The sequence below is a fragment of the Kwoniella dejecticola genome, chromosome 6 (assembly GCF_000512565.2).
Source record: "Kwoniella dejecticola CBS 10117 chromosome 6, complete sequence".
NCBI classification, from domain to species: Eukaryota; Fungi; Basidiomycota; class Tremellomycetes; order Tremellales; family Cryptococcaceae; genus Kwoniella; species Kwoniella dejecticola.
In genome coordinates, this window is record NC_089306.1 from 858,363 (window position 1) to 874,321 (window position 15,959).

At 47.7% G+C, this 15,959-nt stretch overlaps 6 protein-coding genes across 6 annotated transcripts; 4 read left to right on the forward strand and 2 right to left on the reverse strand.

Annotated features, from left to right (window-relative positions):
- Nucleotides 1–98: 98 nt before the first annotated feature.
- I303_105195 (uncharacterized protein) lies at nt 99–3,764 on the forward strand (the record flags this gene model as incomplete). The annotated part of the gene is made up of 4 exons (XM_018408651.1): nt 99–341; nt 441–567; nt 631–956; nt 1,014–3,764. 4 exons carry the CDS (start codon nt 99–101, stop codon nt 3,762–3,764), a joined length of 3,447 nt encoding a protein of 1,148 aa, XP_018262342.1.
- A 699-nt stretch (nt 3,765–4,463) lies between these two features.
- Nucleotides 4,464–6,974, reverse strand: I303_105196 (uncharacterized protein; the record flags this gene model as incomplete). Its single annotated transcript, XM_018408650.1, has 12 exons — nt 4,464–4,511; nt 4,731–4,997; nt 5,113–5,156; nt 5,226–5,326; nt 5,415–5,527; nt 5,602–5,736; nt 5,812–5,917; nt 5,990–6,155; nt 6,235–6,325; nt 6,427–6,693; nt 6,766–6,825; nt 6,891–6,974. 12 exons carry the CDS (start codon nt 6,972–6,974, stop codon nt 4,464–4,466), a joined length of 1,482 nt encoding a protein of 493 aa, XP_018262341.1.
- A 336-nt stretch (nt 6,975–7,310) lies between these two features.
- Nucleotides 7,311–8,656, forward strand: I303_105197 (mitochondrial 37S ribosomal protein mS23; the record flags this gene model as incomplete). The annotated part of the gene is made up of 3 exons (XM_018408649.1): nt 7,311–7,747; nt 7,896–8,067; nt 8,282–8,656. 3 exons carry the CDS (start codon nt 7,311–7,313, stop codon nt 8,654–8,656), a joined length of 984 nt encoding a protein of 327 aa, XP_018262340.1.
- A 211-nt stretch (nt 8,657–8,867) lies between these two features.
- Nucleotides 8,868–10,675, reverse strand: I303_105198 (uncharacterized protein; the record flags this gene model as incomplete). The annotated part of the gene is made up of 11 exons (XM_018408648.2): nt 8,868–8,990; nt 9,054–9,072; nt 9,152–9,190; nt 9,296–9,311; nt 9,384–9,461; nt 9,620–9,797; nt 9,916–10,062; nt 10,150–10,226; nt 10,337–10,446; nt 10,508–10,543; nt 10,605–10,675. 11 exons carry the CDS (start codon nt 10,673–10,675, stop codon nt 8,868–8,870), a joined length of 894 nt encoding a protein of 297 aa, XP_018262339.2.
- Nucleotides 10,676–11,204: 529 nt separating this feature from the next.
- I303_105199 (nuclear distribution protein PAC1) lies at nt 11,205–13,675 on the forward strand (the record flags this gene model as incomplete). The annotated part of the gene is made up of 9 exons (XM_018408647.1): nt 11,205–11,242; nt 11,440–11,605; nt 11,850–12,159; nt 12,336–12,513; nt 12,608–12,704; nt 12,795–12,926; nt 13,017–13,133; nt 13,247–13,555; nt 13,661–13,675. 9 exons carry the CDS (start codon nt 11,205–11,207, stop codon nt 13,673–13,675), a joined length of 1,362 nt encoding a protein of 453 aa, XP_018262338.1.
- A 584-nt stretch (nt 13,676–14,259) lies between these two features.
- Nucleotides 14,260–15,568, forward strand: I303_105200 (uncharacterized protein; the record flags this gene model as incomplete). The annotated part of the gene is made up of 7 exons (XM_018408646.1): nt 14,260–14,292; nt 14,451–14,546; nt 14,687–14,764; nt 14,993–15,042; nt 15,142–15,200; nt 15,314–15,378; nt 15,494–15,568. 7 exons carry the CDS (start codon nt 14,260–14,262, stop codon nt 15,566–15,568), a joined length of 456 nt encoding a protein of 151 aa, XP_018262337.1.
- Between the last annotated feature and the right edge of the window lie 391 nt (nt 15,569–15,959).

The window sequence follows — 15,959 nt, forward strand, 5'->3', positions numbered from 1 at the left end:
TGGCCGCATATTCACATACGATAGGCATTGAGACTATACATCTTATTCCAGCGTGCTCTCGACAGACCTCCTAGTGTCGGTTTCACCTCTTCGACACGATGAGCGGTAAATTAACCATCATCTTGCGAAGGGTAGATGACAATCTCAACGAGTCGGTGTTGTCCCCTTTCATGATATTCGACAGCTTACCTGAGAGGCATGCCCTCGCTGAACGGCTGTTCTCGGAAGGCTGGGACCACCGTTTCATCCTGAAAGATCATCCCGTCGTTTGCTTGCATGAACAGTGTGGTATGCAAGAAAGAGGTCCACCCAAGATATACCATTCTTGGAACCAGTTCCTTGTGAGTCCGAATAGCTGTCTTCAGCGTCTTTATGACCGTGTCAGGCATCTTGAATCCGTTTTTGGTCATATTATCAAATGACACAATGTACTTTCTCAGGCTTCTGAATCACCGAAAATCGATAATACCGTTCACGGACAAATTAGAGTCTTCTTCGGAACGCGAGCGACTTTGGAAAGATTCCTTGAGAGAGAGCGATGCCCAGAGGCCCTGACGGATGATACAGGTGAATGCCTACTGACCGAGAACGGATTGAAGTCAAGGTCAACTAACGTATACCTGGCGATAGCCAAGTGTTCCGTGAACGATGTCGGTAACCTCGATGACCAGAAAAATCATGTCGACAACGATATCCAAGATGAGCCAGCCTATCTCCTTAGAATCCAGATGCCTCCCTCCGCCACTGGTCTCGGCTACCTCAAGCAGCGAATTCTCCTTTTCCACAAAGGAACGCTTCCTGATAGTCTCGGCATCAAGCTCGCCGCCTTTGAGCACCTTACTCAAAACGCTGTTAATGGCAAATGGAGAAAAACCCCGGAAGACGAGGCCGATTTCGTTGAAAACCATCAAGTGAAAGTTGGTATACTTACGTATGATGAGTGGAGATCAAGACAGGTAAGCGCAATGTCTACCACTACGTGCTCTCGACTGCCTGTTGATGATGCCGAGTAGCTCAACGGAAAGGCACCTGAGAGTGGCAAGAGACACATCAAGGCCAATATACATCTCGAGGCTGTCGATGCTGTCACAGGTGAAGATGCACAGCCGGACTCAATCCCAGCTCAAGCTTCTGAGCCAGGTCCGGTGCAGGCCAAAACCGATGTGGACGAACGATCTCCACCCGTGCCATTCCTTGAGATGTTCAAGAATCTGAACACGAAAGGTGATTCGCCTCGAGCGAAAGTTCTCAGAGACACACTCAAGGACTTAGGCCTCCCCGCTACCCTTGATCAGCCCCAACCGCTAGCCGGCACTACCCAGAAGCTCGATAAGTCCTCCCTTCCCAATGTTTGGTCGATGTCACCGGAAGAACACCGATGGAGTCATTACGCGACAAACCGAGACACGAAACAGGAAAATCCCGATCCCCTTGTCCACATACCTCCACGATATTCAGGCAAGGATCTCAATCACGAGGATAGGGATTACCCTTTGTCGTCCATTTTGTCCCGGACCGGATCGAAGCAAAAAGTATCCCCTTACCTTCCCTTGCCATTGAAAGCCTATTGTGAGCCTCATCGAAAGGATCAAGTGGACGCCTCGAACGGACCATTCCATACGCTTACGCCAGGCCCTTATCTTTCGTGCCCAAAACTCTCCGTCCCTTACTTCAGATACCATGTGCGCGATCATCAACAAAAACCCATCGGACCAGATCCATGGGTGTTCACTCCGTACGCAGAGGAAAATATCCTTCGTACCATACTTAGTCGACACCTTGGCGAAGAGCTGTCCAAAACGAGCACTCTGATGGTCGTCAACAGAGAGAGAACTGCCAATATATCTTATGGGGATTTCATCAAAAACCCTCATGGTAAAGACGCCAACTTGTACATGATGGCAGAGAGGGATATTCAGATTCAAGTCACTTCACCTGGCCAAAAAGTCGTTTCTCCCCATATTGCCCCGGCAGTACCACTCGCTTCGGCCGACCCCGCACAAGAGGCAGTACCTGCGACTGAGAATCAGCCAGCCTCGTCAGATGAGCACAAAATGCCACACCATGACGTCCTTCCTGTTCGAGTCGGGAACGCATCTACCCTGGAATCGAAGGCAGCCCAAGGCGTTTCCACTGAGTCGTCGCACGCGGAAAAAGGAAGCACCGGTACTTACGGACTTAGACTTGAAGAAACCCTCGAGTCACGATCAGCAACACCTGACGCCGAGACCACTTCATCGAACACCGCGAGCGAAATTGTTCCCGAAGATGGAAAAGTTTCCACTTCGGCTGCTGACAAACAATCGTCATCGCGTCCTGTCACCAGAAGACTCGATAGCAGCTCAATCACCACCATGAAAGACCTCATCGGAGGTCCACTTGAAAGAGTGACTTCCCGGGATTACTTGGACAATCTGATCGGCAACACCGGTAACACCACTGCTTCGATCCGATTGTTACGAATCATGCAAGCTGAGAACGTCAGTCCAGCATCTTCGCTCGGCCTCAAGCTCCTCGACCTTGCCAAAGCTCTCCAGATGGACGGCGAGCTTGCTCCGCCCAAGCCAGTTTCCGTTATAGGCAGCACAACCGACAAGAAAGTAGAAAATATCGAGAATCGACTGAACGAATTCGCCGATATGCTGAACCACATTGCCGAGACCGTTGGCGTGAATCTTGAACACTCGTCAACCGCTCCGTCGTCCCCGACCATTACGTCTTCACCGGACGAAGAAGCGGAGACGCAAAGTCCGACGGCCGCACTCACCATGAGACTGCCTTCTTTGTCGGCGCTCTCACAGTTAGAGGCGATTAATCAGAAAGTCAATGATACGATCGATGCTGTCACTTCACCTCGAGCGCCAAACGTTCCTCTTTCCGATCTGAATAGACCCGAGTTGCCCGGTACAAGGGATCTCAGCGAGTTGGTGAAGAAGGCTCAACAATTAGATAAAGACGAGGATGAGTTCAGCCAAGCGGCGCTTGCAGGACCACCTGACATCGCTCAAGCGCAAGTATCCCAACCCAAAGAAGAAGAAGAATCCGCGGATGTTGATCGACATCGATCTCTGCCTGATGACACCCAAGCTCCACAGGACTCTCATGATCGAAAGGAAGAGATCCGAGATGCAGAACTGCATGAACAACGTGAACAGGGAAGACCGTTCACCGATCCAAGACTCCATTCCGCTTTGCACAGTCCCTTCCACGTAGATCAAAGCCTCAACCCGTTCGCCGTTCCTCCGCAATTCGGATACTCATACAGATCGCTCAATAGCGCTCTGCCACAGACTCGAGATCCCAGCCAAAATCAGCATACTCAGGGAATGAACGTGCCATTCCCTCCAATGCCCATGGATGGACATTCAGCGTGTGTCCCACCTATGTCTGGCTGGAATGGCCCCCCCTTTGGCTCGAGTTGTTGGATCGGAGGCGCTACTGGCGGCGGCTTCTCTCGATACAGTCAGAATAACCCTTACAACGAGGTACAATATGACAACTCTGCCTTTACTCACACTCACCATCCGAGCTGGACTCAGCCTCAGCCTCAACCTCAATCTCAACCCATGAACAGTGGGTTTAGGAGATTCGCAGGAGACCAAGCGAGGCCTGCTGGGGGTATCTTCGGGGATTGGCCAGTGAGAAACATGTTTGATACCTCTTTTTTCCCCCAATCTCAAGCGCAAGGTCAGGGTCAAGGTCAAGATGATCTTATGTGGGGTGGATTTAGAGGAGTATCAAGATGGCCCATTGATAGGCAGTAAGCTGTGGAAAAGGGTCAGTGCGGACGGGATTCAGTCGAAGTATTGAAAGGGGGTATGTGAAGCCTGGAACGAGGTTGAATAAGCCCGGGTCGCGGTTGATCACGAGGCGGGGGAGATGAATGAGGAAGAACAGGGAGATTGATTATAAACGAACGAACAGAGTAGCAATTCAAAATGGTTTTTTTACCACTTGTAAATACTTTCACATCAACGATATTCATGATTATATTAACGCTATCTTATGATTTTTTGTAAACACCTTTTGTAACCTTTTTCTGCGACCACCGTATATGTATTTTCATTTTGATGTCCAGTACAAATTCAAGGCGAAATTGGTTTTCAGATCAGGTATAAGTACGATGAAATCCTGCAATCATGTGAAGCATCAGTGAGATTGTCACACACGTATTCGGTCAAATCAGGTCGTATACCATGACCGCGACTCTTTCAGTGAGTGCGATTCTTTCAGTGAGTGTGAAAGAAAGGTATTGCCATCCAGGTTCTCGAAGACTTGGGTGATAAAAGCATACGGGATTGATATGATCTGCATGCTTGATGTACTTCGTCCGTACGTATACTTGATCATCATTCTTCATCCTGAGAGACATCAATTTATGCGCAAGAAAGGCACATTGAACAGGCTAAGCCTTCCGCACTCCCCGTACTCTACAGCCCATCACCGCAACTGAGTCGACGGGATTATGCAGCTACTTTCTTTCCTCTACTAGCTTCGTGCATCGCGTACTCCTAGAACGGCCAGGGTCAAGTCATGAGCATTCCAGTTATTCACTTCATCACGTACGACAGTGGGAATTGCAGACAAGCGATGCCAATCAAGTGGCAAGAAAAGGAAGGAGGAGAAAGGCATCCGTAAGACAGGTAGGTCAATGATAATGAAGGGAACCATACAGGTTTAGAGGTCAAGCACTCTGGGATGGGATGAGTCTGAGATAGAGGTTGACTCACTTTGGATATCAAATGACTAGTCTTCTCTACTAAACCCAGCATCTTGTTGATATCGCCCGACCAGTCATTCAAGATTGCATTGGCGTTCTTGGCTGTCTTAGCTTTGAAGTTGATGATTCCTTTTGGTCGGTCGATTCTCGCGTATACGGTCTTGTCGGTAACTAGTTTACATAGTGTCCTTTCTGTTTGAGCTGGTGTGAGATCTAGTAGTTCTTCGAGACGTTTGAGTGTGATTCGGGAGTAATAAGATGCTATGACTCGGATGTTCTGCGGTGCGATGATCCGATATTATCAGCATGAGCCGCTCATGAACATGCAGACCCAGAGACGAGACATCCTTGTCTGGAACGTCATAGAGTAGTAGAATAGTTGATCCACTCACGTGCTCAGTCACCCTCTTGTGCAGTTCTTCCCACCTAACTTGACCTGGGTTCTCCAACTCCTCAGCCTTCTTCCCTTGGGCTTTTATACCTGTCTTCTTGCCCAGCGTGCTACCCGAAGCGAAGATGGGAGATTGTCTGAGTGTAGGACCATAGAGCTGCTCGATACCTGACCATCGCATGAGTTCTTTCGTGACAAAGCATTTCACCAACTCGCTATCCAGTCGAGAGAAAGATCATCCTAAGTCAGCATGATTCCGCCAAAGAAACATGAAAGGAAGGTCATGGGTTGTATCACACATACAAATGCTGAGGAGCCTTTTGGAGTGCTGAATTGGCGTATAATTTATGTAACATGTCTGATTGTTCGTTATTGTAAGGCGCCAACACGACGTAGATCATGATGTTCTCCAGGACCTGCGGATATCATATTTATCAGCAACAGGCTGATTTCGCAAACACAGGCAAGTAAAAGGTGGAAAACAACTCACATTCAACTCTTTGGCTGGATCAGCCTTGACCTCCTCCGTATCCCATACTTCCTGATAGGCCGAACAAGCCTCTAAGTATTCGTCGTCTTGCAATGCCAGCTGAACCATCAAATCATAATATCGCAATTTTATATCCTGTAACAAGCAGCGAGCAGATACCGAGCGAGATGAGCTAAGGCCCCTGCTATTCTATAGAACGGAGAAACTCACCTGGCTATCCTTCTCCTTCAGGTACACCCTATTGATTTTCCTTGAACCGACCCTGACTCGGACCCAATTACCCCTCAAAGACTCTAACCGCATTTGCTCAAGGATACTACAAAGCACATGTGAGATCAGCTGTGGGAAGAGACCGATATCCTGATATTCCGCAGCTGCATGGACTCACAATTCCGTCTTTTCCCTCTTGTCCATCGAGCTGTAAGTCTCCACTTGTATATCGGACATTAGGTCGGCTGCTACGTCTAAATGGTCTTTCGAAGTCACGGGTTCAGGTTTCGGCTTGTCTTTATCTGCTGAGGAGGTCGATGCGGATGGAGCGGGAGTATTTGATGCTAGACATGATGGCATTCGTATCAGCTGTTGTGATCCGTCGACGTCATTGATCCTGATCCAGCTGCGTGAGACACTCACATGATGCTTCTTTCGGAGCGCTCTCAGACAATTGCTCGTGATACGAAGCCAGCATCACCGTTAATCTAGCTCTGGGCAATTCGAGGTAGATCTGCGGATTGTATCAATCATATTCGTGCAAATCAGCTTCGGCTTCAGACTGACTTGGAAATGACGCATGATCCCAGTAGATGTTGAGGATCAATCACTCACCTTTCCCTCAGTTATATCTCTGAGGGTCTTGACCAACTCCAACCACCTATCCTTCCCGTTCTTGAACTTTCCTTGATCCTTCTGGGCCTTGAGAGTGGGTAACCAAGTCATAGCCTCATCCACCATCCTCACTACGGCCTCTTTCAACTGACCATGCTTCTTGGACAATATTGTCAATTGCGAGTTGAGGAGGTCGAGATCGGATTGTTCCCATACCAACCTCGTAAGAAGGGTAAGCAAAGAAGCAGTCGATGTCATATCGGCAGCCTATATCATCCTGGTGAGCTTCAGGTTCTTCTCGTTCTCGTTGAAAAATAGAAGCAGAACTCGAAATCTCACATTTCTGGTCTGTTTCTCCAATAGTGATATCTTGTCTACTGCTTCTTGTAATTTACCATTCTGAGTGAGCCGACAAGTCAGCTTAGATTCCGAAGCACAGAGGGTTGAAAGATGATCGAGCTCACTTTTGCGAGTTGCTCTACTTCCGGCTGGAGAGCTTTGACTTCTGCCGTAAAGTCTCGCTCCTGCTTTCGTTGATTGAGCGACATGGTGACAGGAAGTACAGTCTTTATGCGGGTAATGCAATATCTTGATGAGATTGAGTGTACAACTGTTGAAATAAGGATCATTCTCATCATCGTCGTCTCCGGACGCGACAGCGTCACTCAACTATGATCGAATGGTGTGAGCCACGTGGTCATGGACAACTTTTTGGATTTATGATTATTTCTCCCAAAATGTCCGAACTCACTCGACACCTTCCGAGCGACAGAACAGGATAGCAAGTCGGAAATCATTAGAGCCATACTCAAGCACAAACACTTGAACTCATATCGCATAAAGCAGACCAAGCATAGACGCAGTCAAAGTCAAAGCCATTCAAGATGCGACGGATCCCCTCTCAAGTACCTCAAGCAGTATCCCGCTTACTACAGGGAAACGTCCTCCAACAACCTCCAACATGGTACATCCCCGTCCTGTCGAACCCTCCTCCCGTCCTTCCTCCTCGTCAGACGGTCCAGCGAATCAGACCAGCAAATGACAGTATAGAATCTCGCGACGCCAGTGATATGGCATTCATCCCTGCTGGCGAACTCGAACGAAGGGATAGATTGAGGAAATTCAAAAGTAGGAAAAATAAACCTGAACGAATAGTTTATCTTCGAGATAAGATCAGGAGACAGTTTTTCAAGGATTTCGCATTTGAGGCATTACGCCCGATTTCTTTAGTGGAGAATCAGGAGATCGGTGAGAGTAGTAAGATCGATGGAGAGGGGTGGACGAGGTTGGAACAGAGGGGATTGTATCCTACGGTCGAAGAGTGAGTATCACCTATTGAGCGTTTTGTATAGAGTATCGATCATCGAGCGTCAAAGTGGAAAATCAAATTCAATCCTGATGTCAACGCCTCTCTTTGACTTCGCTCTTAGTGGATGCTGCAGCGTGCTGATGAGTTGATGGTTGCATAGCACTATCGCCTTTGTCATAAATATCCAGAAAACACGCTCGATCCCAATCTCCGACGCCTACGCTATCGCTACTCGAGAATTCATCGCTCTCAGAGCACGACACGAGCAAGCTACTATCGCGGCTGAGATTGAGGCCAGGTATTATGGGGCGGAATTCAAGCCTGATGCATTTGTGAGTATGAGTTTGAGTCTAGATCTGAGCTTGATCTTGAGGTCGTGCTTGAGTTTCAGCTTGTTTCGAGTTAAGCGGATTTGATTTTCTCGCAATTATCTCCCTCGTGTTTCAGTCATAAAGCAACGCAACGTAACGCATCACATAGCATCCATCTACATGTTTTACCTTATTTCCATGAATTTGCAACAGCTAATCTTACTCTTTCGTGTAGGAACGTCAATTCAACCTCGAAGACAAATCTTTATCGTCCCTCCTCCCACCTTCGACACGCCAATCATCCGAAAGCTCCAAAGTGAAATACCGGAAATTACCACGATGGCAATGGTCCAATTCGCTCTCCCCCTCAACACTGGGAAGCTCCAACGAATTTACGGGTGGAGAGGGTTATATGCAAAATTGGAAATTACCTGAACCGCCCAAAGAATCGATCTTGCCAGATAGCGAATTATTATCGTCTATCCCGCATCAAGGGAATATATCATCACAAGAAGACCAATCGCGAGCGCAGCAACAAGACCAAGAAGGAGAGGGATCGGAGGATGATTTGGCGTTTTTGACTTCTGTCTTGGGTAAATCGAGGACGTAGCCAAGTCGTAGCCATATCATAGCCATTGAACATAGCCATTGCGATATGGATCATGCATGGATCAATCATTCGATATCAGGATCAAGGAGACTTCAATTGATCCATAATATGTCATGATAGCATAGGAAGACGAGAGTGAAATTGGCAAATACAAATACAAATACATACACAAAACAGGCTAAAACCGATGGAGAAAAACATTACATCGGGATCACAGCTTTGCTTTTGCTTTTGCTTTTGCTTTTGCTGCAGAAGTCGATTGCTTGCGATCGCTAATCGGAGGGAATTTGGGGATCTGTTTCGACATTACAGCTTTCATAGCTGTTGCAGTGTCCTATGTGGTCGCTAGCGTGTTAGCAGAGTTCGATTAGATGAGTATGTCTTGTGAGATACTGACGACCGATTGCAGCATTGACCTGTCAGATTGGCGAACATCAGCTCCAACTGAGACTGAAGAAGGCACGATGGACGACGATATTTGTTAAGGCCACTTACGCGTTCCATATTGCTGTATATTTCAGACCTTCCTCGACGCTAAGGACGATCCAGAATAATTCAGCCGTTGTGATTTGAGGATTTTGAGGATAGTCCATCCCAATCGCAACATGTTGAGCGTGGATGGCTAGACCTCAGACTCACGTATGATCCCTCGCATCTACACAACATCGAAGATGGACAAAATGGATCATCAGCAATGATCATCCTGACTGTTTTCAGGCGGACTCACGATTAATCAGATGCTTCGTGCCTAACACAGCTATCGGGCTCTTGGAAGCTATGGCTTTCGCCATTTCTACTGCTGCAGCTACATCCGGAGAGAAAGGAAAGTTTTTAGTCAGCACGACTTGCCTTACTGCACTGCGAGTTGAAATTTCGACAGAATCGCGTTGCTTTGCTTAGGCGTCCAAGGAATATTGCCTGAAAATGAAAAAAAAAAAACACAAATGGGACACAACTATTCACCTATAACTTCCCCTCTTCCACCTTTGATAACCTCGCTCAAAAAGCCCATATCCCTCGCTTCCAGCGCCCCGAACTTCCTTCCTGTCAAAGCTAGTTCTCTGACTTTCGATTCGTTGCCCACGATTTTTGGGAGTCTTTGTAAAGTACCTATATCGGCTGCTAATCCGACGTTGACTTCCTGTTCGAGATGAAACAGAACAAACAATATATCTTAGCTAATCGACTAACTTGATCATGACCGACTGCTAGTTTGTACGCAGACTCGGAGTGAAATTCAAATGCAAAAGCCGACCCACAAAAATCCCAAAAGTCGTATTTTCACTAGCTATCCTCACGTCACACGCACAAGCGAGATCGATAGCTAGTCCGACGGAGGTTCCGTACATTGCGCAGATGACTGGTTGAGTACATCTTTCGAGGGCGGAGATGGCATCTTGGAAATCCTGCATCGGAATGTGGTGATCAGCATGACCTTGAGCATGGATAGACTCCTCACATCTGGACTACATCATCTGATACGAGAAACTCACTAGGACGTGTTCTCGGAGTTGCAGGGCTTTCCTTGCTGGATCCAGCGCTGTTGAGTTGAGCTCACTTTGAGCGTTCACTGGATTTTGAGAGCAGCGACATTAGCCCAGAGCACTCAAGTCATCCAGGTGAAGGAGCTTTTTGCGCAACGCGGCGAGTGATGCTGAGCTTTTGAATGTATTGACGTACGGTCTAGACCCGCTGTGAACACCTTGTCCAGCGCAGAGGAAAGTACAATCGCTCGAATTTCGGGGGAAACAGAGGTTGTATCGACGATCTCTCGAAGTTCTTTCCACATACTATGTGATCTTTCGTTAGATCGAGGCCTCGTAAGTTTATTGAGCGTTGGTCAGAGCTCACTCATCGTTGAAAGCGTTCACGGGAGCTCTATTGACTCTATATCAGTAAAGTGCATCTGCATTTGGTCAACAACTGTAATACAGATGTGTCGTCGTACCTGTTAAATTCGACCAAGAGGACACCTGGAGCAACTTGGTTGACATTATGAAATTTCCATTGCTTGTCCATCTTGATTTGATTCCCCACGTTGATCGCTTACATCTGGGTGTAGTCTAGATCAAGTGGAAGTTAAAAGCGATGCATGCATACATACGAACAAGGATGATTGTTGTCCGTGTCTGCATCTTCGCGTATTGTGTAATGAGGATGAGGAAACGCGGGGTAATCTGTCTACGAAAACAACGTGACTTTTCAACTAAGTCACTGAAGTGGACGTGCCTTTCCTTCGCTCGTACCGTAAACCCATCCATCCATCCGTCCATCTTCGACACGATACTCGTCAATATCCTTTCTTTGTCGTCTACTATTTTGCTGCCTTCGAAGACTATAAGATCTCGTCCACTGACTCAATTTCGCAGCCTTTCCCGCAAAGCCGCAAGAACGATACTTCAGCTTCCATTCGACCTCAAGGTGTCCTGCTTCTCCTCGACAGATTGAAGCCCACTCAGACTGAACAGAGCGTTTCGGCTCACAACTCCGTTCCTCGACCGCCTCAACTCCGTTCTTGCAGTGACGGAGGCCTGGCTCTTCGAATAATATGTCGAGCCTCCTCTCTGAGCGTCAGAAGGATGAGCTGTAAGTTCTTATACAGCTCCGATGCAGTCCCCGAGCAGTAAGCTGATCATTCGTGATCATATCTGCTATTTCGACTACGCTCAACACCCACTCAACATTCGGATCTGGACGAATCTATCTAAATTATCTCTTCTGCTCAATATAACCCCCCATCCGTCGAACAATTTCTTACTGGCCTGTAATGTGACGCCGGGTAGCCATAAATCGCTATTGTCATACCTCCATTCGCAAGGTCTACACGACTCGTACGAGGCACTGAAAAGAGAGACGGAGAACGACGACTTCCAGACGGATGATCCGAAGGCTCGATGGGTGGGGTTACTGGAGAAGAAGTGGACTAGTGTTATACGGTTGCAGAAAAAGGTGAGCGAGAGTTTCCCTTTCATCTTGCGAGGTCGAGGAACAGACCGCAATTACAGGTCAGGCAAATGGGCATGGGTTCAGAAGCATAAGGACATGATGTCGCCATTCCGTGCTGGTACATCCTACTCCAGGTCGGCCTCATTATCTGAATGTTGTGCTGTGTCGTGTTGTTCGAAGCATATCGGACGGGTTGAATCCTCTTCATAACGACAAGAGCTAATATATGTATTCACCCTAAACCCAGATAATGGACCTAGAATCCCGAAATGCCGCCCTCTTAGCTGAACTTGCCTCCCCGAACCGAGCCACATCTTCCTCTTCTTCATCGTCCGCACCCTTCCTGCCGAGAGCACCGGCCCGACATACCTTGACGTCGCACCGCGCACCGATAACGAAAGTGGCGTTCCATCCGACATGGACGGTAGTGGCCAGTGCGAGCGAGGATGCTAGTGTCAAGATCTGGGATTGGGAGTCGGGTGAAATGGAACGGACGGTGAAAGGACATACGAAGAGCGTGAATGATTTGGACTTTGATCCGAAGGGCGGGTTTATGGGTGAGTGCGAAGCGACTGAGATCGGTGTATTTGGCATGACTCGAATCGAATCGAAGAGAGATGGCATAAGACGCACTCGTAGCTGAAGGGCGATGGAGGGATGCTTCCCATCTAGGAAAGACGACGGACAGGGGTAGATCTGCAGCATGAACTAATTTTTCTTTGAATTACCTCAGTGACCTGCTCGTCGGACCTAACGATAAAAATATGGGACACTTCGAATGAGTACACGAATACGAAAACGTTACATGGGCACGATCATTCAGTGTCGAGCGTGCGGTTCACACCAGACGGAGAGAAATTGGTATCGGCAAGTAGGGACAAGACCATAAAAGTATGGGAGGTGGCCAGCGGGTAAGTGACGCTCTGATGATTCCTCCTTCTTCCTTTCCTTTCAAATACCCAATACAGATTTTCTAGAACTGACAATCTCCTTCTGAGCGTACAGATACTGCGTGAAGACGTTCAGCGGGCACTCAGAGTGGGTCAGGGGTGTCTTGCCTTCAGATGATGGGAAATGGTTAGTGAGCTGCTCGAACGATCAAGTGAGTTTTTCCTTCTCAGCTGCATTCCACCCTATCTCAAAAGCTCCTTCTCACCGCGCACTGAGGGCGTGCAGCTGACGTCCACGATAGACCTCTCGAATATGGGACTTTGCTACGGGAGAGACGAAAGTGGAGTTGAGGGGACACGAGCATGTGCTGGAATGCGCAATATTCGCACCTACCAATTGTTATTCCGCCATAAGGGAGTTAGCGGGTCTAGGGGTACGTGTTTTTTCGTCATACGTAGGCTCTTATTATACTACACATATACCAAAGTAGTGCTTCAATGCTGATAATCATTTGAATCCATAGAATGCACCGGCTGGTGATAGTCGCGCGAAAGCACCTGGGGCATTCGTAGCTACGGGATCAAGGGATAAAACTATCAAATTATGGGATGCAATATCAGGTCAATGCCTGCGGACATTTGTAAGTGTGGAGTATGAATATCCTTCTCGCCAATCGAAAGAGTTATATCAGACGACTCTTGTATGAAGTGCAGCATGTTGATCTGATCTGTTTTTACGGCGCGCTCCCAACAGGTCGGTCATGATAATTGGATCCGAGCATTAGTATTTCATCCAACGGGGAAGTACCTCTTATCGGCCTCGGATGATAAGACGATCAAGATTTGGGATCTGGCGAATGGACGATGTATAAAGACCGTTGATGCTCATGGTCATTTCGTCACGAGCATGACGTGGGGTCGAGCCTTGATAGGTGCCAGTGATACGTCAACGGATGGAATGACGAATGGAGATGCGGGATCAAGTAAGAAGAAAGACGGTGAAGATAGTGGGCCGAGGCGGATCAATGTCCTGGCTACCGGAAGTGTGGATCAGACGGTCAAGGTGAGTGAACATGGGTCGAGCTGGAGTCGCTTTGATGTTTCGGATGCTCCGTGTGAGATCGCGAGGAGTACTACTGTTGGTCGTTGAAGCTGATGGAGGTGATAGATATGGACACCGTAATGTGATATCGAAACAGGCAGTCCGAACGACCTCATTCCTTTCCATTTGATATCTGATTATCACACCTGTCATTCTGTCCGCTCAGACAACACTGTGCATATTGTAGTATATCGATATACCTAACATAGATGTACCCTGCTTAGATGATGCCCCTTCCGTTTTTTTCCTTTTCTTCTTTTGGCCAAACCAGTTGGATATCTCCCTCATAGTGATTGATTAACTTTGTTATTGACGAAATGTTACGAGTATCATCAGGATGATTCCTGTCTGGATCTTCGTCCTCGGTAGGTATGCACATTTACAAGGTGTACAGTATACAATGAAAATATAGATATTCTGTACTTGTAGATGCCACGCCACTATAGCAGGTATGACGTTTCACATTTGGTGCATGGGTCAACCTCCACTTTCGCTCTCTAGACCGATACGCAAAACGAGTACCTTCGTGAACAGTCAAGCTGCTCTTGACAATCTCATCTTTTCATCTCGTCAACCTTACAATCATCCAGCATCTTCGTACCCACATACGCTAAGCCTAGTGTGAGACACTTGTAAAACAGCAAACTATCAGGTCAAGTTTCACGATGGCATCGACTTCTACTAGACGAATACAAAAAGTGAGTCAACCTGTCTGTCTTCCCTGCCCCTGCCCCTGCTCCTGCTCCAGCTCGTGCTTCAAGTCTGCCGGGCATCTCGGACAAGGAAACACAAAGCACATGCCGTCTCTGCAAGTACGCTTCGCCTCAGCTGACGATCAAGATGCTTGCTAAATCAGGAATTGAGCGATCTGATGAATACGCCTTTACGTGGAATCCAAGTAACCCCCGATGAAGATAATCTACAATTATGGAGAATCACTATCACTGGACCTGTACGTGCACGCAGCTTCATCTGATCCTTTCCAAGTCTACTGATCTGGACTTTTGTTGTTGTCGAACATGGGCGCTGGTAAGGGTGCAAAAGAGCTGCAAGCTGATCAAATGGCATTGGATGATCCGCCCTCTCGCATAGCCAAATACACCTTATCATAAAGGGAAATTCCAATTAACAGCTGATTTCTCGAAAGATTATCCGTTCAAACCGCCAGTCGTGAGTCGTTTCATCTTCACTAGAGCCTTCACCCCTGGAGCCGATTGGACCATTCTCGGTGAATCTCTCTCGCTCGCTCTGCTCAGTTCTCGAGTATAGCCAGACAAATCTTGTTCGAGAGAGGGAGGAGCTCATTGATTCCCTTCGTCAACCTCCTGTGAAATCGCGTAGCTACGTATCTGCCGACTAGATCGCCTGAGCTGACACGGATGCCCTTTCTGCCTTTAGCTCTTGTTCAGGACGAAGATGTATCACCCAAACGTCGATAGTGATGGAAAGTAAGTTTACTGATCACTTGCCCATCTTACCGTACTTCGTCACTCCATCCTTCAGCTTGAATTGTCGATTGTGATATTCACTGATGTATTGCCAAGTAGCTTGTGTATCGGTCTCCTGAAGACTGAGAATTGGAAACCCGCTACGAAGATGTCAGGGGGTGAGTCGACATCCGCTACCCATGTTCATCCTATCATACGTCTATATATCTCGTTCCTTCGGACTGCGAAACCAAGCTCACGATCTTTCCCTTGGAATGGTATGATCTCGTAGTAATTCAAGCTATATACGATCTGATCGAGAACCCTAATCCAGATGATCCGCTTGTATCTTCTATCGTGAGTCCTCACGCACGCATCGCACGCGGTCCCGCGTTACACGGACTTGCGCAGGAATAGGCGTAGGATGGAGAGAGCTGATGGGCCTTTGTCTTTTATCTGATCATTCGAACAGGCCGAACAGTATACGACAGACAGGAAAGGGTTCGAGAAGAAGGCTGCTGAATACACCAGCAAATACGCTACGTAACACGATGACTGGCACCTAGGCTGGTGGCTGGCCTCGATCCTGCCTCACGATGAGAGAATGGAGTTAGGCTGTAGCAGGCTTGAAGGGGACGTTGGACCTCCTACTTTGGAAGGAGAGATCAGCGCGATAAGAGAGATACCCGCTACTCAATCGATTAGCTTGTGAGTAATGAGAGTAACGTGTATATACGTATATACCCCGCATAATGATTGACTTGTTCTTGTGTATGTATGACTTTCTGGACTTCTTGCTTAGACTAGTGAGCCAGGAGCTGTCAGAGCAAATGCAGACGCCGATGCCCATGACTCGTCTGGTGAAAATCGCTTTCGAAGGTCAATCGGTCCCAAAAGGGCCGAGCAATAAGCTTACAGAAGGGTTGGCAATGTTCGAT